This window comes from Cyprinus carpio, chromosome B20, assembly GCF_018340385.1.
Source record: "Cyprinus carpio isolate SPL01 chromosome B20, ASM1834038v1, whole genome shotgun sequence".
NCBI classification, from domain to species: domain Eukaryota; kingdom Metazoa; phylum Chordata; class Actinopteri; order Cypriniformes; family Cyprinidae; genus Cyprinus; species Cyprinus carpio.
Window position 1 is genome coordinate 15,693,605 of NC_056616.1, and position 27,684 is coordinate 15,721,288.

The 27,684-nt window shown below is 38.9% G+C and overlaps 1 protein-coding gene and 2 pseudogenes across 1 annotated transcript; all 3 read left to right on the plus strand.

The window, feature by feature from the left end:
- The first annotated feature begins 365 nt into the window (after nucleotides 1-365).
- Nucleotides 366-3,881, plus strand: LOC122141013 (annotated as a pseudogene).
- A 2,348-nt stretch (nucleotides 3,882-6,229) lies between these two features.
- LOC109113439 lies at nucleotides 6,230-14,263 on the plus strand (annotated as a pseudogene).
- A 5,341-nt stretch (nucleotides 14,264-19,604) lies between these two features.
- On the plus strand, nucleotides 19,605-24,491 carry LOC109101827 (activator of 90 kDa heat shock protein ATPase homolog 1-like). Its single transcript, XM_042747071.1, has 9 exons — nucleotides 19,605-20,058; nucleotides 21,322-21,512; nucleotides 21,599-21,681; nucleotides 21,768-21,885; nucleotides 21,973-22,059; nucleotides 22,250-22,380; nucleotides 22,510-22,611; nucleotides 22,768-22,819; nucleotides 23,060-24,491. Exons 1-9 carry the CDS (start codon nucleotides 19,979-19,981, stop codon nucleotides 23,230-23,232), a joined length of 1,017 nt encoding a protein of 338 aa, XP_042603005.1. The 5' UTR covers nucleotides 19,605-19,978; the 3' UTR covers nucleotides 23,233-24,491.
- Nucleotides 24,492-27,684: the final 3,193 nt, after the last annotated feature.

Below are 27,684 nucleotides of genomic sequence, written 5' to 3' on the forward strand. Positions count from 1 at the left end.
TCGATTTTGAAAAGCGGCACATGTTTGCGGAAGTGACCGTGCGGTCCATGTTTAGCCGCCCCTGTTATTTGCCTTTACATGTCATGTGTGTGTTTCCAAAATATATTTCACCCCTCACGTGCATTTTGTCGACACGGTAAGCGTTCGGAAAAGTTGAAGATGCTGTTTGGGGTTTGGCGAAGTTGACTAGCCAGCGGACCCGTTGAGAAATCAAAATGGCTTCCATCTTTGTCGTCTCGGCAGAGAGGTTTATACCTTTGTTTCCCCGTCTCGCATGTCAGGGAGTCTGTGAGTACCTCATTTTTATATACTTATCTAGTGGATTATTGTCAATCGAACCTTCGAATGAAGAGTTTGGGTGTTTACTTCACTGGTTTTTATTTATTTTGTTACTTACCCAGTAGCGCACTTTTTGCCCACGTCAGTACGGTGGGGGAGGGGAGGTGAGTCTGTGGGCGGAGCCTGTGTGATACGTGCACTGTGGATGAATTATCCATTGCCCCCTTCGCTGTAAGTTTGATTTAGTTTAGAGTTTAGACTATAGCTACTTGAAGAATTGTTTTACTGATTTTTTTCTTCTTCAATTCATTTCTTTTGATTTGTTCTGTGCCACCACTTGCAATGTAGAATTCCAGTTTCCTCAAACTGAAACTGTTATACCTAAGAGCACATGGAGATCTGAAATTCTTTCTGGATATAGAGTGCTGCAGGAATGACACATTTTTGTAACGTTAGGCCATTCTAGAAGTTGGCATCATACTGGTTCCCTTGAAAGAAAAAAAAAAAACTAAAAGGATTTTTTCACTGACTTCTGGATAATTGCAAAAAATAAGCGAAGTGAACAATGAAAGTTTATGATTCTCATATGTTTTGCTCATTATTATAATCTTTAATAATAATCACAGATGAACAGCTTTGATGACTAAATGCAATCCGCTGAAATAAAAAGCTATATAAACAAACTACACTCCGGGCGCAGGACTTCACTGTCACCACCACCGAGTTTTTGCCAAATCTTTAAATGCACCAATTTGGAAAGTTAGAATATTTTGCAAACGCATGAGAATAAACACAACAAGCGACAGCCTCTGAAGTTCCATTTAGAGCTTTTTCAAGATACAAAAAAGTTCAGAAAAGTAATGAGTGGGATTTTATGTTGCAGAATAAAACGTGAAACACATTGAGCTTCTGTTAACCACAGATTTTATTTCAGGTATTTAATTAAAAACCCACTGACTTCGGGACGATGGAACCCGAGGTTGAACTCATTTCCCGGTTTTAGGACTCATTTCTTGCGGCACTCTATTATTAACTGAATGCAGTGCTGGTGTACGAAATGTTGGTTGTAGTTTTAGTTGCAGCGGATGTGTGTCAGCTTGCACTCTGGTCTCTTTTTCAACAGTGCTGGGATGTCACCCATGCTTCAGGTAGGCACACCACCATGCCCTTAATATATGGTTAACAGTGTGGGTTATGGGTTTAAAGTTCTTGTGTGTGATCTTGGTTAACTGTCAAGCAAATCATCTCCATAATGTTAAGTCATCCCTCTTAACATGAAATGACTTTTGCAATACATGTGCTGGTTTTTGGTGTGCTTGCACTCAATGGATTTGTTGGTTTGCTTGTTTTGCATAGAGTTTGATGTGTAAAATGTAACTCATTACCATTGTTTAGCTATTGTCTTATGTTGTCCTCACCTTTCAACTACCCACCAGTATATGTAGCCGATCAGAGGTCCCTGTGCCCCCTCCCTACTCCTCCCAACATACATACACACACACAGTCACATACACTCAGTCGGTCAAGAGCTAGTGTGATGACAGATAATGTGCTTTGTCATGCTGGTTGGTGTCATGTGTTTTTCCTATACTGGATGCATGTTTGTCACTTTTAGGCTCCTGTAACCCTGGTTGGCTGGCCACGGAGACAGGGATCCTCGTCTCAGTACTGTGGCTCTCCACATTAGACTTTCTGTTTGGGGTATCTACTTGCACCCTCCATTTTTATCAATATTCAAAGCCTTGAAGCACAATTCCAACATTTTATTAGCTAAATAAGTCATTTGATATAGTGTGACTTAATGTAGTTTTATTTTAATAATCTTCAAATTCCCCTCATGTTCAAAGATCTACATTTAAAATGCATTTATGCATACTTTAGGTGGTTGTGGATTGACCATGAATGTAAGATGTGATCTTTGGCCTCAAAAATATTCTGATCTTCTGAAGCGTAGGAGTTTATTGTTCCTGCTGAAAAATTTTTTACAATTAGACTCAAACATTTTTTGATCGATAGTCATTTGATCCAGTATTTAAAATGTCATAGTGATCATCATAGTTAATTATCCATTTTATTTTTAAATATATACATATATTCATGGACATTCATGGCACATGTTTTTATACAGTTTAAATGTTCTAAAAGGAATAATTTAACTCTGGATTTGTTGTTTGTATGTTTTTGTTAGGCTAAAAGCACTGAAATGTATGTTTATAGAATGATTTTCCTTAAATGTATTCTTTTGTTATTGATATTTCTATTGGTTTTATACTCTAGTTCCAAAGTCGCAACAATTATCATTTTAAAAAAATGTAAAGAACATTTTTACCGATCTAAGAAACTGAACAAAATTTGACTTTGAACAAAATTGGATGAATGTGAACTGACCATCGCTATGCCTTTTTTCTTTTCTGTAGGCTAAACATGTTCTCCAAGGGCACCAAGCGTAAGTTTTCCGATGGTGATGAAGAGATATCCGACGAAAGCCTGGTAGGTGCCAGGGTGGCATCTTCGTACAACTTGCAACGGCAGTCGCTGCTGGACATGTCCCTCATTAAGCTGCAGTTGTGCCACATGCTGGTGGAGCCCAACCTCTGCCGCTCGGTTCTCATTGCCAACACAGTTAGGCAGATTCAGGAGGAGATGACCCACGATGGCAGCTGGCATATGGTCACTGAAGCATTCTGCGGCTGTCCAGGCCAGAGTCCCTCCGAGCGCTTGGTGGCCACTGAGGTCCTTTGCAGGTCGCGAGAGCAGGATGCAGAACCTAAAACTCTTTTCTGTCATCAGCTACGAAGGTTGCCGTGAAGAGGAGGTGGTAGCTGATGAGACACTGTGCTCCGTTTCAGTTAGCGATACTGTCTCTAATGTGTGCCTGGCAGGGCGTATAGGCCAGTGCTGGGAGAAAAGAGTGAGCTCAGTGGTGTAGAGAGGGATGAAGAGGCCCTTGAAGACTCTAGACTTGGTTCAGGAGAAGATGAGGATTATAGACACCGAGGATGGGGCTTCTACAGAGAGTCCAAAGACCCTGGGTTCACCAAAGTGGTGGGGGGGGACCTCCCCACTGGACAAGTTTTTTTTTAAAAAATTTACATTTGAAATAAAAAAAACAGTTTCTCCGGCTCCAGGTGGACTCTGCTCTCGAGGAACTGTTCTCTGATGTGGACACCTCCTACTACGATCTGGACACCATGCTGACAGGCATGCAGAGCGCACCCAAGATGGGCCCTTATGACATCCTTGACAGCTTGGCACCCTCACACAGTTCCCCTTCCATAGTATCCACCCCCAAATGTCGTTCTGATCTCAATGAACTGGATCACATCATGGAAATCATTGTGGGTTCTTAGGTTCGATCTTATTCAGAGACTTACACGCTTGTCTTAATGTTACTGGCTTTTCTGTTCCTTATGGAAAGCAAGTAAAGTCTGGAGTCCTTTCAGGGAAAAGAGTTGATGTCTTTTGAAGGATGGCCTTGATTTTATGAGCTGACCATAGTCATCTTATTTGCATACCCTTGGTATGTTTTAATGATTTTTCTGTATTTGTCTGTCCAGACATGCTGTTTTTTTTTTTTTTTTTTTTTTAATTTATTTTTTATACTCATGACACTACGGAGAGCAGAACAAGATGTATACAAAAGTTGTAAAAGCTTGGGATATTTTCATAAGGGAGACAAAAAAGATTGTCTAAATGTGTATATAAATTATATATTTTTTTACAATAGATTCTTCTTGTAATATGTTACTGTAACATTATGTACATGTTCTACAAATTGATTTTAACCGAAGAGATTAGATTCTTATGTGCAACAACTCAAGTTTTCCATTTATCAAAATCCATAAACTGAAGGAACTAAATTCAGTACTCCAATATACAAAAGGCACCAAGTATACAAACGATGATGCATGTTTTACATTTATGTGCTCATTTGCACAAAGTAGTTTTTTTTTCCTCTCAAGGTTTGATTGCAGTTGGCTGTCAGTCAGCTCAGCCCCGTAGGTTTTGTTTGTTGTTAGACGTCCAAGTTCTTATATTTTGTCTTATCAACAAATTAAGTATAATGGGGCCAACCCATTTTATATTGTGACTTAATTTATTTAATTTATTTCCTGCAAACGGGTGAGTGTTGGCTGTGGTCAAACTCAGGGTGGGTTTTTTAACTCTAGAGGACTTAATAAGCCTGATTCACAAAAGCCTTTTGCACATAGTAAATCGGTCACAGAATTAGTGCTTTGTGAGTTAGTTTGCACAAAATTATTGGATTCAGTATTGATTTTAAATAAGTGAAACTTTTTTAATACTGGTGATTGGCTTTAGTATATCAGTCTATTAGTCCTCTAGACCCCCTCATAACGAGAAGGCATTTGTCTAGTTCTATGCATTGAGTGTCATAACACTTTATACATATGAAGTGTTTTAAAATGCATTTAGTACAGTATTCTTTTTTTAATACTTAAGAATCGGTCAACATAATACGGAGTCAACATTTCCCTCCAGTTATTACATATATATTATTTGGTTTTGTCAAAAGTTTTGCATAAACTATGTTTGTGCAGATTATAGGTTATTACACTTTGATAACTGTTTTCTTTCTACATTGTCTCACACTTAAATTCTAAGAGGATGTTGTTTTATTTTATGATCTTAAACTAGTATAGAGTATAAACATTTTATATGAGCATTGTAGCTTTAATAATTTGGCCCTTGTTTTTTTTTTTTTTTTTTTTTTTGCCGTGGTTTTTTTTTTTTTTTTTTTTTTTATTGGTTTTTAACTCCTGCAATCAACTATTAAGGAGATCAGCTGTTATCAAACTTAGTCATGCTCATGCCATATTGTTCCCATTAAGTGAAGAATTGCTACAGCAAGAAAATCAATTAATCATTAATAATGCCAGGGAAACACATGCGCAAATCTTAAAATGTTTCCAGAGAGTAAACGTACAGTAAGACCTCCATTCCTTAAATCACCGTCAAGGTTTCATTCTGCACGATTTCTAACGCAAGTGACGTCAGCAGATGTGACTCAAATGAACGTCAGTGTTTCAATCCCTCCGCTTGCGCGCCGATATTATTAATGTCAGAAAATGTTGTATTATACAAGACACATAGGTGTGAGTTTTTATTGCCTACTATATCAGACTCGAGTAAAAAGCTTTGCAAAGCATCGTTTAGAGAATTCTACAGTAAATCTAACTGTTAGCATCTGTAGTACTCATATGCTTGTTAAGTTTTCTTAAAATAGACACGGGATGCTTGGCAAAAAGGACATGGAAAGCCACAAACGTGCCATTTACAACGCTGTTTGTGCCATAGCCGGTGCTCCAAACGGTCACGTTTTCGGTCTGTGGGGCTGGGCATGTTAGGGGGACGAATGTGATAGACTAGAGAAGAAGTAGTCCAGTAACCGGGTGCTCCATACGGTCACGTTTTCAGTCTGTGGGCTGGGCATGAGAGAGGGGGGCATGCGTTCCACCAATCAGGGGCAGTTACTAGGCGGGTCTGAGATCGCGTTCGACCAATCACAGCCTTCCCACCTGACGACCGTCAATCAGCTGAGTTCTTTTCCCGTTGATTCTACAGTGTTGTAGCGAGAGTTCTCTTCTCGTGCCTGCGTAGAGACGTGATCCGTCGCGTAGTTTTGCGCAAAATTATGTTCAGAATTTGGACCAGGAGCTCAACGCGAAGTTCGGCGACCGATTTAAACAACCGTACATCTTGTTTTTTATCAGTCAAGAGGATGTAGCGGTCGTTCGCGGATCTTGGGTAAAATTAATTTCGTAGTTCCATATAGAACAGAGCCAGCACTTAACCAAGTACGAACTAGCTAACTGGCTAATTCTTTGCGCATCCCTGTGAGCTTAGCCGCGGAGGCTAGCGGTGCGCGCGCACGTCTCCGAGAGTAGTCGGTTTGTAATAAACGCTAAACAACGAAGCAACTGGTTTGAGCCAAACATAATGGTATGGGTCAAAGGGACATCACAGCGTTCGAGGCGTCCATGAAAAGAAAAAAAAAAACCAACACGGAATTCCCACTGTATCAATGTGTCGACTGGATGTGGAGTCCGCTGTTGTGAAGAAGGAAGTTGAGCCCCGGCGGAGGAGATGGTGTTTCCCTTTCCTCGTCAAGGTAACGACTTTTTCACAGACTGTTTTCTGGATGTAATTTGAGCCCGGTAGAAGCCCTTAGTTATCATTCTGTTTTTGGAAATTGTCTTATGTATTAACACTGTTCTGCACTGCTCCGCTTTACTAAAGTTAGAGTTTATGTTGACGATACTTGAGCTTGTCTAAGTTAGTTGTTACTCCATCCACACTAGTTTATTTACAACTGGAGCAGTCCTAGCAAAAAGTATGTAAGGTTATACTAGTTTGAATATCTGTATCATTGTGTGTCAGCCTATAAACACAGATACTTTGGTACCTCGCGTTTTCTTCTGTACGTCGTACGTGGTCTCGTTTGCGTAATGGGGTCGATTTTGCCACACTGATGTTTGGACCCGACTAACGTTCACTGGTAATACGTGACTGGACGGGTTTCTAGCAAACCTGTTATTAAAGAATAAAATAGTATTTTCTTACGGTATTTCAGTCGTGTTTCTCAAACATGTCTTAAGTACAGCAATAGTGAAAGCCAAGAGTGCATGAATGCAGGTTTCAGTTTTACTAAAGTTTCATAATTCGAATGAATGATGTGTAATTTTACATGAATCTTTATGAGTATATGTTTCATAGTATGTGTCTTCATACGCGGAAAAACTCGAGGAGTGATTTAAAGTTACGTGCAGTTTTAGTTTCAGCTGCCTTTCGGAAAGCGAAAGCCAGTTTTTTATTGAAAGCAGCTAGTATTTGGAGTTTTTAAAAAAAAATGATACAAACTTTATTTGGTTGTTATATTATGTTACATAGTAAGAGTTTAAGTGTAGTATGGTCACTTTTGGGTATTTTGTGGATTATTCACTTGAACCATAAGTATCACCTTAAGGTTTTTAAAGAAATGTACAGGTTTGTAATATGTATTTGACTTCTGCAGTTGATAACTCTTGTCGGTTTCTGCAGAAAATCAATAGTGCGTAAACTATAGGTTCTGCTCTCTCATGGCTGTCAAACAGTCAATTAACTTCTTACATAAAGGTTAACAATTGGTTTTTGCAGTTTTTTTTTTTCTTGAAAAAGTGAATGGCTTCTTATTTTTAAAGGGATACTCCACCCCAAAATGAAAATTTTGTCATTAATTATTCACACACCCCATGTCATTCCAAACCTTTCAAAGCTTCGTTCCTCTTCAGAACACAATTTAAGATATTTTGGATGAAAGCCAGGAGGCTTGTGACTGTCCCATTAACTGGCAAGTAAATTACACTGTCAAGGTCCAGAAAAGTATTAAGACATAGTCAATCTGCCATCAGGGGTTCAACCGTAACATTATGAAGCAACAAGAATACTTGTATGTGAAGAAAACAAAAATAACGACTTTATTCAACAATCTGTCTCCTCTGTATCTCTCTGCATAACCGTAGAGCCATTTTGGAGAATATCCGTTGAACGCAAGCAGCTTACACTCTTCTGTGTCAGCCGTGACACAAGGATACGTTTTCTATGTGTATGTACGCTTTGATTTGAAAGAAAACCGCTCATCTGTGCAGTGTAGCTGATACAAAAGAGCGTTACTCCAAAATGGTGATGCGGACAGACACAGAGGAGACGAATTGTTGAATAAAGTCTTTATTTTTTGTTTTAGTCGCGTACAAAAAGTATTCTCATCGCTTCATAACGTTACGGTTGAATCACTGATGGCAGATGGACTATTCTGATGATGTCTTTTATACTTTGCTGGACCTTGAGAGTGTAATTTACTTGGCAGTTAACGGGACAGTCACAAGCCTCCTGGTTTTCATCCAAAATATCTTAAATTATGTGCCGAAGACGAACGGCGCTTTTATGGGTTATAAATGACATGGGGATAAGTGTCATTTTGGGGTGGAGTATCCCTTTTAGTGTGTAATTGAATGTAAAGCAGGGTTGTCAACAACTTGCACCTCAGTCATGTATTACTTGCTAATTATTTCTTAGTAGGCAAGAATTTAGATTAATTGAATAAATCCATCTGAATTTTATACTAGACTGAGGTTTCACCACTGACTCAAAGACTTACACCACTGATAAGATAAGCAGGCTTCATATGAGCGTGTATTCATGTCTGTCAGCGTGACTAACACCCTGAGTCACTTCGTGAGTCTGTTGGAGCCGCCCAGTTACAAAGCTGCCCAAACTAAGACATCCGGCCTGTCTACCCAGTGGTTCATTAATTTAAGACTTAGTCGGCTTGTCAATGGCATTTGCCACCTACTCCCTCCCTCCTACTCGCAGTCAATCCCCTGTGCTCTTTCTTACACTCTTCAACTCAATCTCTCGTTCTCTCCTCCCACTTCCTCTCACAGACTAACCTTTCTAGAAGCTCCTGCTTGCTCTAGCTTATGTACACCCTCTCTCTCTTTCCTGCTTTTTTTTTTTTTTTTTTTAAGACTCTTTCCTGTTGTCCTCTATATCGTGACTGCCTCCTTTGGGCCAGTGGGAGGGTAACCGGAAGAGAAGAAGATGGAAAAAATGACTCAACCACGGTCAGTTCAGTTTGCTCTCGTGCAGGAAGTATAATAACTTAAGCTGGCCCATGAGTTGAAGCAACTCTTATCTTGTCCTCAGAGTGTGACTAAAGATACTTTCGGTGCTGTCTGTCACTTTGTGGTCTTCTATTCATTAATTTTTTTATGTACTAACCACACAGTGATGGAAAATGAAGTCCTTATCTCTCTACCTTCAGTGAAACTGTGTGGAGCTAGGCTGCTATTAATTTATGCGGTGCTGTGCTGCTGTAAGTATGAAGTCACTTCTCAGTTGTTCAGACTCTTGTGTGTGTTGCATAGGCAGTATGAATGATAACTTGATGGTCTGTAAAACACTTTGTCAACACTTGCACCTTCATTATAGAAGTGTAACTGTCTGTTATTGATACTACATTTTACACATTATTAATAAAAATGATAAAAGTTGTAATAAGATTTACTTATTAGCAAATGTATTAAATCATTTAGTTTATTATTATTATTATTATCATTATCATTATTATTATTACAAAGCACTGCATCTTAAAGAATGTCTGCTGAATGTCAAAAAAGGGCCTAATATTACTTAATTTGATGATGCTGTGTTCAAAAATATCAACATGTTCCGTCATGTAGAAATTAGTAATTTTTTTTTTGTTGCACAAAATAAAAAATCCCACTTGCTAAAATAACAAAAAGCTGTCAAATGTCAAAATGTGTAATGACAAAAGTAAGTATTCAAAACATAATTTAACTTGCAGTCTGTAAAGGAGTGGGAAAATGTTCAAATACTCCATTTAAAGTCAAAGAACTTTCCATAAAATCTGTAATTTCTGTCACTGAATGTAGTAATCTCCTACAGATGTAGGAAAAAATACATCCGAGTCATAATTCTAACTTTGAAATCTAATGTTGTATTATTGAATAGTACAATATAATATTATATTTTAATGTTGAATGATCTTCACCTTACAGTTGGTTGTTAAAAGCAAAAATGTTATGAAATGCACATATTTTGTGAGGGATTGTGACATGCTAAAGCAAAACAGGCAGTATTGATGGAGTCAGCAGCCCAAAATAAGTAAGAAACAAGTATTTGATTTAATTAGCAAATTAAACATTATTGTTTAAGTCTAAGTAGTTATTATTGTGTCAAACAGCGGTTTTATATAACAATTATTAAAAGTCAGTTCTACACATTTGGTTACTGGACACGTTAAGATAATCTGTTTTGCTTATTAAAATTTGGTATCATTGTATTGCCGTAGTGCTGCTTTCCATGGTCGGCCTCACTTCTGAGTCACCAGGTAAAAAACAAACTGAAGTACCATCATGTATCCATGTAACCTTTTTCTTGTCGTAAAAGGGCGCGGCCATTTGTAAACTCTATGGGTCTGGCTTCCAGTCTCATCTGCGTCCACTCCTATTTTTAGCTGAACAAAACAGTTTGTTTTTGCTGCTTGATATTGAAAGTTGGTGTGTCTTATATTATTTTAATCTATTATCTTAATTATGAACACACTGGTTTGTAGTGCAAACAGTTTTATCGTTTACTGTACGTTGTTATTCTCCTCGTTATTTACCTATAGCGGCTAATGAACTGGAAGTCTCACCCATAGGCTTACTTCCGCGTAGAAGAAAGAGGTGGATATGTGCACACTTGAAGTGATGCAACACAGCGTACTCTACTGCAATGCTACCTCTTCTATGGATCCCATTGTGTTCTCCCCACTTTGATGGTCGTCTCCGTAGTTTTGCTTATTGTCTTTGAGCTGCAGACTCTGTGTGCCACTCAAGCGCCAGGCTCTCATCCACCGCTGTTGCCATGGCAAGCAGACCACAGAGGCCAGTCTAACCAGAGGGGCCCAATTTAAAATCATGCCTTGCTGATTTAAAGCTGCAAGACTTTATAGTGACCAAGTCAAATTTGAAGTTCTTTAAAAAAAGCTTTATAATGCACAATTGAATGCACAAATCAGTCAATGACCTTTTTCTCAAGGTTTAACACTTGTTTGATGCTTGTCTCAAGCATGATAAGTCATATGTAATATGAACTCTTCCACTCCATATTCTTCTTGATTATATTGTCCATCCATAGTCGTGGTGGTTTGCTCACACGCATTCCATTTATAGCTTCATGTTGCTGACAGAGACAGACTGCAGACCCTCTTCCAAGCATACATGTGCTCCTGCCGGAATTCAGCTGTGAAATCTGCAGGAATACAAAATGTCCCTTTTTAAGCCTTGTGACTTCTTTGTAGGAACGGCACCTATAGGGCTGAGCAGGAATGAGCCCAGAGTGCAGCCTCAGCGTGCATCTCTATAAAACAGCTAGCCCTGGCGTGACACACTTGAGCGCTGCAGCCCATGCATGCAGGCACACACATTCAGGCATTAAAAGTGTTTAATCAAACTTGCTTTGATGCAAATGGTGTTAGTTGTTCTTAAAGATTAGTAATTAAAGATATTCTTCCCTTCATGCTGTAGTTAGGTTCTTGACTGGTTATGGTATCTATTGCCCGAATCTTAACTTAGCCTTAACACACTGCACATTTTTCTACATGTTGGGATTGAGACTACAAAATCTAATGCATCCATCTCACTTCTGAACATGAGAGGCTCTTCTTGGCTCCTGCAGCTTCCTGTGCACCCTGCAGTAGAGAAGAGCAGTCAGTGACCAGACCTGCGGGGGATGTCTGCCTTCGTTCAGAGCGATGGATGTAGGGAGGGGGGGCGCTTACACCACAGAGAGCGCAGAGGTGGATAGACAGTCTCTCACGTTTACAGCCCTTTCCACTCAAACTCCAGCTCTCCAGATCCAAGGCGGCTATCTGACAGAGCAGTTATGGTCGGGATTCAAATCGTGGGCCTACAAGCCACATTTCGCTTTTGTTGGTGCATAAACGTATGGCCCAAACAAAATTTGTGGCTTGGAATAGTAGCTTTGAATATGGGGTTGCATACTTTAGAAAACCATTTTTCAGTGCTCAAAAAATGGCTACTTCCTTTTACAGTTTAGATTTGACAGGTCCATAGTTCCATAAAGAACCTTTCCTTTGCACAAAAGGTTCTTTATAGTGGGAAAGGTTCTCTAGATTATTAAAATTGTTCTTCACACTAAGAAAAAAAATGGTTCTTTTAAGAACTGTTCACTGAAAGGTTTTTCAATGGCATTGCTGCAGAATTTAAAAGTGTATCTTGAAGGAGGTCATTGCTTGTAAGAATCATCACGGGCTAGAAGCTGCAGCAGTAAGCATTGCGCTCCTGTGCTGCGTATCCTCCTCCGCTGTGAGAAGGGAGTGCTAACGAAGCATGAGCTTATTCTCAAGTGTACTGCAGTCGTAGCCAGGAGGAGCTTGAGCTAATGCACCCACCTCTCAGGAAGTCCTGCTTAGGGAGGAGGAGGAGGAGAAAGAGCTGTGTCAAGTTAAAGCTTCATGTTATCAGTCATGTATCAGATAACAGGCAAATTTCAAGGCGAAAGTGTTTGTCAAGAACAGAGTTCAGCAATAGTCTCTGTGTGCACAAACAATGGTCATGGTGGTGTTAAATTCGAAATTGGTTTATTCCATGCAAAGTTAATAACTGGAGCAGACCACACAGTGAACTTTGCAGGAATCAGTAGAACATGGATGCAATCTCATGTGATCCAACCAACATGCAGAAAAACATGTCAAGTATTAACAGTGTCTTAAAATATCAGATAATTCAACCTTTTTTATGACCAAGCAAGGTTAGTTGTAAAATATGATGCTGAGACTTTTCAAAAACATTAAAAGTGGTATTTATTTTAGCCTATGAATTATTAATTCATGATTTATGGAAAAAAAATATATACTTTTTTGCAATGAATACTATTTATGTTGAAGTTCGGGGCAGTCATTGCCCACTGGTTAGCCTTAACCTTTCCTTTCCTTAAAAATCATGATTACAATGAGTACACAATATTGAATTTGTACATGTGTGAAAATGAGGCTATGAGGGAAAGACTTAAATTCTTTACAGTGGCATGCACCATGTAGAGTTTTGTCTACTGAGGGTTTTTTGCAAAGACGTTAGGCCAGTGGTTCAAACTTTTACTGGCCCTGCCACAAAAAATTAAATAGTTGCTGTTATCATTGTTTTTGATCTGTTATCTTGTATTTTAATAAATAAGCTTATATGACCAATATTTTAGATACCAATTAAATTTTCAAATTCTCTATTTCAATTTCGATATCACAGCAAAAATCACTAGCCAAAAATAAACATAAATATAAAGTTTAAACATTATTAACGACAAGTGACAGACAAGAACAAATGAACAAATGAACAAATTACAAGTAATAGCACAATTAAATATAGGCCTATAGCACAAAAATAGAAATTAAATGATGCTTTAGGTTTGATTTTTGTAGATGTATGTCTGTGATGTGCAAACAGAACACAGTGCGCAAGTAATATGCACCCTTAAGTAATATTTAATTTCACTGCAAGGTAGGTCAGTGAAAGAAACGTTCCTGTTCTGTTTTTCTGAACTTCCCTCTCTTTTCTTATCTCTAGGTACATGTTGGGTCGGGGGGTGAAACGTAAGCTGAGCACATGTGAGGACCCTGCCCAGGACTTGCCATATCCTCAGCAGAGGCAGCTGGTGCTGGACTTGTGTCTAGACAAGCTACAAAGCTGCCAGCGGCGAGCTGAACCTAGCCTGCACCGTTCAGTCCTGCTGGCCAACACCCTCCGCCAGATTCAGCAGGAGATGAGACAGGAGGGGGAAACCTGTTTGCCACCAGCCCCGCTCGGCCCCTCGCTCCCTCTCACCTCCACCCCACGCCACTTCCCCGACCTGCCACCTGTGCCCTTAGACTGTCCTCCACCCCTAACCGGAGCACTGTCCCCTTCATTCCCCCTCATGATGGCTGAGGATGAGGAGGTCCAATTGTGTGGCACTGAAAACGAGACACTTTTGCCATCCCTTGCTGGTGAGGACGACACAAGGTCATCAGATTCGCTTTTCAGCTCTTTTGAGATTACTAATTCCACCAGCTACTTGACAGACTTGCCATTGGATGACATCTTTGAAGACATCGACACGTCGATGTACGACTCCTCTGACATTTCTGTCCTGGCCTTTCCTGCGCAGAGAAGCAGCGGGGTGGACGATGGCCTCAAGACCCTTTCCAGCTGCACATCCAGCAGCAGCCTACAGCTCTGTCTCTCAGACATCAACGACCTGGACCACATCATGGAGATCCTGGTGCGCTCCTGAACCACGGCTCGCACCACAGTGTCCTCATGCAGCCATCCCAATGTTTTCTATGGGAAATGAATAATACAATGTGTTTTCTTTTTTTAAAAAAAAAAAACCAAACAAACAAATATTTGATCTATTTTTATACAAAGGACTGATATATTTATATATAATAAAAGGAAACTGCCTGACACACTCTCACTGTAGGATAAATGCACATTTTTAAGACTTTTCAGATGGTGGAGCTTACGCTGCCATCCTTCATATTTAAGCAAGCTAAGATATGAATATGCAGGGACTTCGGAAACAAATACAAAGTATTACCATTGACGCTTATTTATATTGGATAGGGACTCAGTTGTATTTAAAACAATGAGATTGAAGAAAAGTGGATCATGATGGACGCTCCATAGCTTTTGATGAGCTAAAAGACATTTATTTTTTTGTGATCTCCACTGTATTCTGAAGCATTACATTTACTGTCAGTAATTATGATTATCAGATCATGTCATACACAAGCAGCACTCACACTACCTCTCAAGATACCAAGAGCTCTTTCTCTATACAAAGACTGTCATTGTTACAACTGTATTTTAATGGTTTCTCTCCAATAACTTTCAGAACTGCTGATTGTTTTATATATGGCTCTCCCTTCACTGGAAGGCCTCTCCTCAAATGTTAGGATTCAGTCCAAAGCTATAGCTGTAGAAGAAAGGCTTTTGTCTCGATCTTTCTATTCAAAACTTTCTTTTTGAACTGTTTCTGGTTTCAGAATGAGCTGTTGCTTGCGTAAAAAGTGATCTATATTTTCTAATCACTTGGAATTTAATGCTGGTTCTACTTTTCACGTACATGATTGTCAGACACACAGCCACCGTCGAATCCCTCGTATGAACTTAGTGCCTACAACGGAGAATGAAGACTGCCGACGATGAACTGCACACTGTGGACCCGCACATAGACTTTCCTGCTCTACCGAGCCCCATGACGCTCCTTAAGTGGGTTGTTCGCCTCTTTTTGAGCGTTTAGCGTGATCCTCTGTTCTCTAAAGAAGCCATCATCTCCTCTCTGCTGTCCTTCATTGTGATCTACACTGCAAAAAGCTGATCGTGGATGCCTCTCGTGATGTCTCGAGAGGACCATTTCTGAATGTCCAAGCTTACTCGTGTGAAGCAGAACTGATGTCTCACCTGCTTACTTTTTCCCTTCGTCACGAGCCATTTCCACCACAACTTAGCTATTATTACTACTCAAACGTGTGTGCGGTGGTAGACCAGTGCAAGGCCCTTAGTTTTTGACCTGTATTAACATCCACCAAACATCAAGTTGCTGCAAAAGAGCCACAAGCTGCAGTCTCCATTAAGACTGGGCAGAAACAGGGGGAAGGGAAGAAGCAGAGAGCCAGATTAAGGGGGGGCGGGGGTTAAAGCAAACAGCTCCTGTCACGTGGAGAGCCGTACTAGTGGTGAATGCTACTTTGAGAGTTTGACAACAGCTGGTATGTGTGCGCTCGCATTGGTGCGCTCACAACAAGCCCCGCCCAGTGAGGCCCCAAGGGGCTTTGATCTCGTCCTGACCAATCATTTTAGTTTAAGGGAGGAGCTTTGTTCTCTGTCTGCTATGTGGAAAAGAATAACAAGTGGAAGCGGTTCAATTTGGTCTGTTAGCTCACAGTGGAATGTCTTCCTTTGCCTATGGATAGCTCACTTTAATCATTAGTGGCTTGAGACATTTATGGTCTGAATTTGAGTTAGATTTAGACAATCCAACTAAAATAAATGAGATTTTTCTATAATTTAAGAAAATACTAACTACGGCATTTGAGGTGGCAGCAGAGAAGGCTTGCAGACGCTCCACCCTGCCTTTCCCGCTCACAAGACACATGCCCCGCCACTGAGAAAACCCGACACTCGCAAAGTTTACACTCAGATTTTAGGAGAAATGCTTGTGGAAGATAGTTACCATAAATCGGGGAGAGATTGTTGTAGGTGAGACCATCAGCGTGACAACAGCAACCTGTTTTTAATGCTGAAAGCTGTGGATCTAATGAGAGTGTAGCTTCTTAAGCTTTGTAAGCTTGATCAGTTTTTTCTTTTTCTTTTTCTTGATCAGTTTGTTTCTTTTTTATTTGTGTTGTGTGTGTGTGTGTGTGTGTGTGTGTGTATTATATATATTTGTATTTATATATTTTACTTGTGTTTTGATGTTTTTTTTTGTTGACTGAAGATCATGAGATAATATATTGCTTTTATTTAAGAGTGAGATATGATCAATAGACTTCGGTCTTCAGGAGGATTTATTTGTTTTTTGAAGTGTGATTTGTACTTCACCTCCTCTTAGTAATAATTAATGTGTACATATATAATGCAGAATTATGAGAGATGTTTATCATTGGAATTATTTGTAAAGGTTTTGATCTGTGCTGACCATGATGGGATCTTCTTTATGGCGTGTTCACTTCTCTTTGGACCAGGCTGTTATTTAGGCAGCTTTTTAACAGTTTTTAATGCTAAAGTGGTTAAGGGGGAGAGCTTTCAGTTGTCTGCCTCATTTAAATGTAATGTCTCCTGCTGCTTGAGTTTCAGTCTCTTGAAGGACATTTGTTTCACAGTCAGCCCCAGGAGCCTGTGGTTTTAAACTAGTGTTCATTATGCTTTAGTCTAGGAGCATGCATTGCAGTAATGCATAGAGAAGCAGTAAAAAGTGGTTTACACTGTTGTAAACTTGTGAACGGCTTACTCAAATAATGTATGGTACGTTTGATGTACCAGTTGCACAGAGAATACAAAAAGCAGCAAGAGTTTGTATCATCATGGTCATTCTCAAATTTGCTTGGTTGTGAGGCACAAAACAGCAAGTTTTAAACATCACCTCATCTTGTTAATTTGGCAGTTATTTATTTTTTAAGAGAACCTTTTTTTTATTTTAATTATCCTAATGAAATTGTAATATCAGAAAACCTCAAAATGTCACTTTGTCCCAAGTGCAATATGAAAATATGAACATAAGCGCTGTCTTGCCTAATTGCAAATTACACAATGTAGTAGGCCTATATACCTTTGAATGAATAAATGGCTATGTTTTTTTTTTTTTCTAATGATGACTTTACACCCTACATTTTCTTCTTTACCCAGAAACTGTCCTTTGATCTGGTTTGACCTCAGATTTTTGTAATGTAAATAATAAAGCATTTTCTTTTGCAGTCATATTCTATGCAATACATTGTAGCAGGTCAGTATGTCAAATAAAAAATGGAAATGGAAACGTGTTATGTATTTACTCAAGATCTACAACCAGTCAAGCACACCTTTTAAGGTGATAAACAACGGACAGACAATATGGAGTAAAGAAGGCAGTTAAAAAAAAAAAAAAATGGACATATAACGCCACCTACAGGCAAAACCAATTAATGCATATGAAGGGAGCTCGACTCATTTTCTCGGAATTATATGCTGTACAATATCTTTCAGATACTGCACAAACGTAAATGATATATAAAATCGTGATACAAAGGTTATCACTTAAGTCTCATATAAACAAGCAACTTTGCATTAAAGATGAGTTTTAAGCAATAATGCAACATTATAAAAGTACTTCAATTGTCAGGTTCTTCTTCATACACCACTGTGTGGCCCTCCGTCAGTCTGTTTGGTGGGTACAGAGCTGCACTCCTCCTGGGATAGCACTGTAGTTTGCTATGCATGATAGCAACTGCCAAGAACAACAAAGTCAGCATAGGGGTAGAAGACAAATTTGACTGACACAGGAAAACACCAATATGGCTCTCAAATTCTTCCTTGTTGTGATATGGCAACAAGATTGTGGTTCTCAGATAAATGTAATGCACATCTGTATTGTATAGTATTTTTATTGGATGTTATGTTATTAGGTAACATAACATTTTTTGTCTGGTTTGATTAAAAAAATACTCTAAAATGCACATTTTAATAATTCTATTCATTTGAACAATTATGTTTTTAATGCTATGTCAAGGCTATGTTTTTTCATGTATTAATTTGACATAACATAACAATGTAGCACACAAAGCAGAACGAGACACTTTTTTTCCTGTTTATCTGATCTGATGAAGTGCATGAGATGCTCACCTGTCAGTTTGCTCTGAATAATTCATTTGATTTCCTGTGTTGGCTATTTACTTCCAGAAGGTTGAAAAGGAATCAAGAATAGTCTTTGTCTGTATGGTTTATACTCTGTTTATATTAATTTAAACAATTCATAAGGTAGGCATTTTGTCTTGTACTTTTAATTTACATAATACATTTCCTGGCAAGACAATATATAGAAAATATGGCAAACCCTTAAATAACATATAATGTCAAGACATTTAAAGATATTTTAGATATACACCTCAAGTATCAGAACAGGAGTGTTAGGGTTATAAAATAATCATATAACCATAGTAGCCTAAACGCATGACTAAAACTATTTCTGATATGTCAAACTTGTTAGTTCAGTTGGTTTTACTTGTAGGTAGGTGTAGGACAGATTTATGTTACTCCAAAAAGGGTGATCAGGCATGTTCCTTTGAAAGCATCAAAAGCAAGATCTCTAATTTTATTACAGTGTGAGTTAATGACAGTCAAATGCCAATAATCAATACATTTTCTAATATAACAGCAGGTCTCATTGAAGGCCAGCGCTCTTTACATGAGCTCCACCTGCTGGACATACTTATGTACTGACGAGTAAAAGAAAACCTGTCAGTTTCATACAGACTGTGCTCTTCCCACACATCTCATTTTCACACTTGTATTGGGGTCATCTAATACCAGAAAAAAATAAAAAGATAACAGATTCATTCTGAAGTAAGGTAATATGGATATTGTTTCTGTGTTTCATTCCCCTTGGAAAATTTACCATTGTGCATAATAACAAGTTTAACAGTCGTATTTGTATTAAACAAAAGCAATTATATATAAAACCATTGGCAGGTCTTCATTACAATGGTAAGCTTGTACAATGTTGCTCTCTCTCATACACACACACACACACAAACTCTCTCTCTCTATATATATATATAAAGCAGACTAAGTCTAGTCATCTCTTTTCTTTTAAAACTTTTATGTCATGTATTTTAATATATTTATAATTACGGATTTGTAATGAAGCTACAATTTAGTAGGCCAGCATTTTTAAATATTTTAACTGTAATGTGCAATATCAAAAAACATTAAAACATTTTTTAATTATGACCAAGTACTCAATTATAAGTATAATAAAGTTCAGTTGAAGAACAGTGTAATATAAAATACACTAAGATTATATACACATTTAAGATATACACATTTAAAACAAGTAAGCGCTCTTCTTTTTTCACAAAGGGGGCTCAGTACAGTTGAGAAATTATATTTATGGCTGGTATACAGTCGAAAGTTGAGGTTTAAGGAGGGTTTTTTCTTCTTCCTTCTTTTTTAAACTTAGGTAATGAAGATCTCTGGCCAAGAAGGTCCGCAAGTTTCTGGTTTCTAAAGGAAGCTTCTTCACTCAGTTCCGGTTCTAGGACTTTCTATGGGGGCTTAATAAAGGTCTAGGGGGACAGCTGCGAGCTAGTTAAGCGGACAACTAACCTCTCGAATGCTCCTTGAATATTTCCTCCCTGCCTCCTTCGGATTTCCTTAAGAGATTTGTTTTGTTAGTCTTATATAGGTATACTCGTTCGGTCCTTCACTGGTCCTGTATATTCTCATGAATATTTATGCTACTCCATCGACGCAGCAAATCAGCTGAGCTCCTTCTGCATACGTTTATTGTGTAATTCACAAATTTACATCTGTCAATCCCTGAGGTACTATCCCGCAACCGCAGTTTATCGGAACATCTCAGTTCTTTTAAATTAAATTCTGTCATGGCCAAATGGGGAGAAGGAGACCCGCGCTGGATTGTGGAAGAAAGAGCAGATGCGACAAATGTCAATAACTGGCACTGGTATGTAACACGTGCATGTCGGCAACAGCGTGTAAACCACAAGTTTTTTTCGCCCTTTTGTGTTTAAATAGCTGTATGGAGTGTCTCTTAATAGATGAAATTCTATTTTAAAACTTCACTTGTATTCATCTAGATGTTGAGTTAAACTTGCATAAATGTGTGGGGGAAAGTATATAGATCATGTTATTTATTACAGACTTCAGAATTATGACCATTCTATACTTTAACTTGATCATTTTAAATGATCATTTTAAACTAATATACTCTCTCAACGTGCGGCCAAACACTGTATATAAAAACAGATTAAGAAATGTTTGAATCGAGAATGGCATATCACCTCACAGAAAACGTAAAAACTCTTTAATATTTTACAAATACTGCCTACATCTGATTCTTACAGCCATTAGGTTAGTTTTTCCAGTGTTCGAGGAAGCCTCTGGAATGTCCAGTAGTTGAATGTGAGTGGTTGGCACAGTCTATTTTTGGAAATACATGAATGTGAGACAGAATTAGACTCTGGGTGTTTCTGATGAAAAGCAAACTGAGTATGTCTTTTGAAATGTACCACTTAAAATGTTACTTATCTGAATAAGTAATCTATATTATATAATTATCTATATTATCCCTTGCCGCTCTCAAATGCACACACATGTGTGAGAGAGAGTGTTAATATAGATAACTATTATATATATATATATATATATATATATATATATATATATATATATATATATATATATATATATATATATATATATATTTATTTATATATATATATATATATATATATATATATATATATATATATATATATATATAGTGCTGTCCAATGATTAATCACGATTAATCACATCCAAAATAAAAGATTTGTTTACATAATATGCCATATGTGTACTATGTATATGTATCATGCATATATAAATACACACACATACAGTATATATTATATTATATATCAATATATTTAATACAAAAACAACATATTTTTCTTAAATATATACATGCATGTGTGTGTATTTATAAATATATTCACAGTACACATTATGTAAACAAAAAACTTTTATTTGGGATGTAATTAATTGCAATTAATCGTTTGACAGCACTAATACACACACACACACACACACACATTTACTCCCCTATACAATTTGGAGAAGCTGCAATCATTAGTAGTTGCATAGTTCTCTTTTGAAATGTGAATTATATGCTAATTCTATCAAATAAACTGTTTATAAATGTTTGTTTCTTAATCGTAAACCACAGGACAGAGAGAGATGTCACAAGCTGGTCTCAAGATACAATAAATAGCCTTCTTCTTGGGCTTCGTGTAGAGGGTGAAGAAGGCTCATGCGAGATCACAGACGTCAGCAATATAGATGGCGAGGCCTCTATCAACAACCGCAAAGGGAAACTCATCTACTTCTATGAGTGGGTTGTTAAAGCCTCATGGACTGGTGAGTCAAAGTTCTGTTTGCACACACAAAACATAATAATTGAATGTTGTGGTGAAATAAAAGACATGTTTTTTTCTTCACTGTAGGTACAAATAAAATAGGAATCAAATATAAAGGCACTGTGGAAATACTGAATCTCTCTGATGAAAATGACATGGATGACTTAGATGTAAGTGAACCTCTCTCCCAATTAAAGACTCTTTCTATACGAGCGAGCATGTTGAATGCAAATCTAACTTTTGTTTTTTTGTACAGATTTGTGTTAGACTTTGTAAAGACCAGCCAAACACACCTCTGACTGACCTCATGAGGAAGGAGGGAGTCAAGAAAATCAGAATGGCACTGGGCAACTATGTCAAACATCTCAAAACAGGTGATGGATCTAAAACGTCATCTATTAGTAATTTCTGCCTTGTTTTATTTGTGCAGCTCATCACATTCTCATAACTTGTTTATACAGAGTTCTCTCAGGGTATGATTTTACCAACAGAAAATGCAATTAACGGACAGAATCAGGAGACACAAGCCAAGGTCAAAACTAGACAAAAACCCAAGTAAGTTCTTGTTAATTTTTCTGGTAACGCAAATATATACTAGACAGTATGCTGGTCCTACATCCACTCTGTATTTTATTGTCAGTTGCATTTTATTGTTTGTTTTTTTGGATTCAAGTGATATGTGTGCACATTAATATTTCAGCTCTGTATCAAAATTGAGTATAAATGTTTTGGTCCCCCCACAGATGGGATCCTCCACAACAAAAAGCACTCCCAACACTGGAGTTAAAATTTCAACAGTATCTTTGACTATAAAAGATACCTTTCTCACCTCACCAGAAGAGTTGTACAGGGTTTTCCTAAACCAAGAGGTCAGAATAAACTCCTCTCTTGCCCTGTCAGTCCATACATACGCAGTTGAAACAATAAATGTATATGTATCCTTTATACATAGATTATTTGATGCTGAACTCACTTGCTCCTTGTTTTTCTGTGTGTAGATGGTACAAGCATTTACACACCTGGCTGCCTTTGTGGATGGGTGCTCAGGTGGCAAATTCCGGCTGCTGGAAGGAAATGTTAATGGGCAGTTTGCAGAACTGGTGAGAATGAATCTCTTATAATGATTTTTAACTGTTAAATAAACTAATTTGGTTTAATTGATTTATCTGGTGAGAATTTCACTTTTTTCATGCATTTCTCAATTGACGCATAATTTTCAATATAGATTTTGTAAAAATTGCCCATTTCTCTTTCAGATTCCAGACCAGAAAATTGTCATGAAATGGAGGTTTTCAAGTTGGCCAGCTGGTATGGTTTATTATTGTATATATTAATGTAGTGTTTTTTAATGAATCCACATGCTCCTTTAATATTAGTAATCATAATCATTTTCAATATTATTTGTTTTTTATTTTTCTATATTATTTGTGTTGTATATATTAAGGAAAGTCTATGAAATGTTTTGCTCGTTGATTGTTTATGGCCAGCGTTCATCACTATTGTTGGATCTGTTTGCTTAAATCTGAGTTCTTTCTAACTCTCTTTCAGGACACGCAGCAACTGTCATTTTAAACTTCGTAAATCAAGGCAGTGAGACAGAGCTGATTCTGGAGGCCAGAGGAGTTCCCAGCAATGACGAGGAAAGAATGAAAGAGGGCTGGCAGAGATACTACTTTGATGCCATTAAACAGACGTTTGGTTATGGAGCAAGACTCTGTTAAGCCAAAGCTCATGTTGTGCCATGCCAGAAAATCGGGACATAATACAAATAGATAAAAAAAAAACACCTGCAAACATGAAACACTTGTTGTATTTACTGCATGCGCTAGATAATTGCTGGATTCCAACAAACATCTGTGCCTTTACAGTGAAAAATAGGTGCCTGGATTTTTTTTTTTTTTTTTTTGTATTTGCTATTGCATTTGCATTAGTGCTTCTCGTGTTTGAATGTAATATGTGTGTGTAGCGCCCCCTACCTGTCTTTATGTTGATTAAATAGGGCAGCGCACCAGATTCATTAACTATGTGCCTACAGATGTTGAAGTTAGGCCCCTCTGGTGTCACAAATTATTTACTTCTCCTTTAGAAGTTATTAATAATTATGTACTATACTCAAATGTAATATATATAATATATTATCTATATACTATAATAAATAGTCAAGCACAAACTCTTAGATAAGTAACAAAATATAAAGAATTTAATTAGAACAGAAGCAGAAAGTCAAAGATAGAATTTGAATGCTGTGATGTATTCACACAATCACATAGACTTTAGATCTGACCAAATTAACCCCCCAAAAAGCTATATCTCAGGGGACAGGAGTACAGGAATGGTCTCTGTAACAAAACACTCAGAATTAAAGGAACGAGTGACTTCACTTGAAATGAAATGTACAAACTTATTCACTCTGGATGTCAGAAATCACTTGGAATATTCACAGTTAATAAGCACGCTGAATAAACACAATATGAAAGAAAATTAAACTTTGTGGGCCCACATACACAAACATAAACATACACACACACCGTTGCAGGCCTGGATCGTAGCTTGTGTTCGTGGTGGCCGGGAAACTGACAAATGGCCCCTTCACTCTCCTGAGCACAAACAAAATCAACACTGGTACCTCAATTTGATGTGTGAAGCAAACCGCGATCCTGGACTCCTGTATTAGGCCTCCCGCAGCTCCTCGGTCTTGCTCTCTCGCCCGCCGAGGAAACCGCTCCTCCCACGCAGCCAGAGGAACCCCAAATATCGCGGGTATTTGGGGCGCTATCTGGTCCTCAATTTCCCCTGCGTCGTGCAGGAAACAACACTGCTTCACGGATCAATCGGTTCTGTGTAAATGTTCCGCTAATTTAACAGTCCGGTTCAGATGAATGACGTGTAACTGTTACTGGATATTAACGAACAGTCCGTGCGCGTGACTGACGATTAAAGATAACGGAATGTCGTATAAACACTCACAGCGAACTCACAATAAACACAAAATAAACATGAATCGTGTTTCACACGCGATCAATATTACAGTTCAATATTTTAAACTTGTAAAACTCGTAAATCATTCACAACTCTATTTTTCGCATACAGCGCGTCTCTCTCATCGCCTGCATATCGCCTCCCCGCCTTGTCAATCACCCCCCCTCAACAACCACTCAAAAAAAACAGAAGACATAGGCGCGGGCGGGACTTAACTCTCTTGAACCAATAAAATAAAGAAAGATCTAACTTGTAGGTTAAAACTACGTGTGTAAAACAATCTAACTTGATATATGCTCGCGTTCTTAAAAGCATACACATTTATTTATATATCATGAAAAAGATTTGGATCCCCAAACGTCATCAATGAAGGCAGGTGGGTTTTGGTCTGCTCCCCCCTACTAAATATCTCATGTCCCCATGAGATTACTTTTTACACTTTAAAAGTGACTTTAGGCTCAGTATAAGCATTTACTTGAGCACAATATTTACACTGTGCCATAGGGTGACACCACAGGGTGTTACAGGGTTTCATTTCTGCCTCTTTCCCACCCTCTACATGTATCACCATACCTCTATGGACCAGTGTCAAAGGTCGGTTAGTGGGCCGGCCTAGGCTATCATAGCTCAGTCTGACAGCTGGTCTTATGTTTCTTTTGGGGTGGGAATGAACAGTCTCTAATGCTTCTTTAGCATTAGCTATGCCAGGCTCTCCCCATTCTAAACCAGGATCTCCCATTTCCTCAAGAATCTGATCTGAGAGTTTTTCATAGCTTTCTTCAGTGAACATTGGCTCTGCCATTTCTGCAAGAGATCTACCCAGTTCAGCTCCAGGGTAAGCCGTTTCCTCCTCCACTGCATTTTCTTCCAGTGCAACATGCGGTGTCTCAACCCTGTCTGGGCAGTAATACCACAGGTTATCCTCTTCACTTTCAGAGTCAGAGTCATTCCTCACAGCTGCATTTCTTTCTCTTAATCCCTCTTCTCTGTTTTCTTTCCACAGATCTTGTCCTTGTCTCCGGTGGTGCAGAAACTTTCTTTGGTTCCCCAGTATCAGCCAACCTCACATGGTCTCCAACAGGTAAGAGATGGTCTCGGTGTAATGTTCTTACACATCCCATGCCGGATTCAGGTTTCAGGCGATACACAGGTAAGTTCTTTAGTTGTTCCACCACCAGGTAAGGAACAGAATTCCACTTGTCGCAGAGTTTGTTCTTTCCAGTCAAGGCCAGATTTCTTATCAGCACACGATCTCCTACTGCCAAGGTCTGATGTTTCACTCGTTTGTCGTACAATCGTTTGTTCCTCTGCTGACTTTTCTGGGCAGTTTCAGTGGCTAACTGGTAAGCTCTCTGTAAGTCTGACTTCATTCTCTCCACATACTGTCGATGGCTTCCAACTCCCTTTCCATCAGGTGAAGACCCGAAACACACATCCACCGGCAGACGAGCCTCTCTTCCGAACAGAAGATAATATGGTGAGTACCCAGTCGCCTCATTCTTAGTACAGTTGTAAGCATGTACCAGTCTGTTAATATGTTGACTCCATCTGTTTTTCTCTGAAGGATTTAGGGTACCAAGCATGGAAAGCAGTGTTCTGTTGAACCTTTCCGGCTGGGGGTCTCCTTGTGGATGGTAGGGAGACGTTCTGGATTTTCTGATTCCCAGCATACTCAGTAACTCTTTTATGATCCCACTCTCAAAAATCTCGCCCCTGATCGGAGTGGATACGGGAAGGTAAGCCATAGTGCACAAAGAATTTGTCACACAGTATCTTGGCCACAGTCAGCGCTTTCTGGTCCTTGGTGGTGAACGCTTGGGCCGTAGCGTGTGAAATGGTCAGTTACGATGAGAACATTGCCAATACCTTTCGAATCAGGCTCGATTGAGAGGAAGTCAATGCACACCAAGTCAAACGGCCCACTGCTGGTCATGTTGATTCAGTGGTTCAACTTTTTTAGGCAGTGTCTTTCTCGTTACACAGCGGCCACAGTTCTTAACATACTGCTCTATGTATGCAGACATTTTAGGCCAATAGAAGCAATCTTTCAGGAGTTCAGTAGTTTTCTCTACTCCTAAAAATGGCCTGAGTCATCATGCAAGGAGCACAGTACTTCGGACAAGTACCTCTCTGGTAGGACGAGTTGTGTTTTTTCTCTCTACCACAGGAACTTTTGGTGACTCTGTAAAGAAGCTGACTCATGATCTTTAACTTGGGTCCCTGCCGCTGTAACAGAGCAATGGTCGCATTGGAACTCTTAGCAATGGTAAGTATTCTCCCTGACTCCACTTCTCGCTTCACTGCCCCAACTACAGGGTCCTCCTCTTGTGCTTTTCTCAAATCTGCATTAGTCAGCTGTTCCAGCTGACCCAGACCCAAGGCTGTGGGACCAAGAGAATGCCTCGGGTATACTCTGAGGTAAAACACCTAAGTGATCCACCAGTCTGGATGATGACTCTTCACTTTCAGTAGTCACAGCTAACTGACAGATGGCTCTTACTCCTGACTTGGGTATTTCCTTCCACTCAGAGCAAGCTGTGGATTCACAGGGGTAGCGAGACAACACATCTGCATCGATGTTATGACTTCCTGGCTTGTATTGCAAGCTAAAGTTATAGGTTGCTAATGCAGCTAACCACCGATGACCTGTCGCACTCAGCTTAGCACTTGACAACACATAGGTAAGTGGATTGTTGTCTGTCTTCACCACAAACTGGGCACCATACAGATAGTCGTGGAACTTGTCCACAACCGCCCATTTCAGTGCCAAGAACTCCAGCTGATGAATGGGGTAACGTTGCTCGGAAGGACTTAGTTTTTCTGCTTGCGTAGGCCACAGGCCTAAGTCCACCAGGATGCTCCTGATTCAGAACGGCACCCAGTCCACTGAGAATGGCGTCAACATGCAGTACATAGGGTTTGTTTGTATCTGCAAAAGCAAGTACTGGGGCATGTGTGAGACAGTAAATGATTTTATGGAAAGCTGCCGTACAGTCGTCATCCCAACGCTCTCCAAATGGCTCAGATGCTTTGAAATATTTCTTGCCATCTATCATCTTTTGGTTTTGCCCAGATGTTGGTGGGTAACCTTTAGCGAGCTCGGTCAAAGGCCTCACAATGGCAGAGTAATCCTTTATGAAACGTCGGTAAAATCCACAAAATCCCAGGAACGACCTCAATGACTTTAGGTCGGT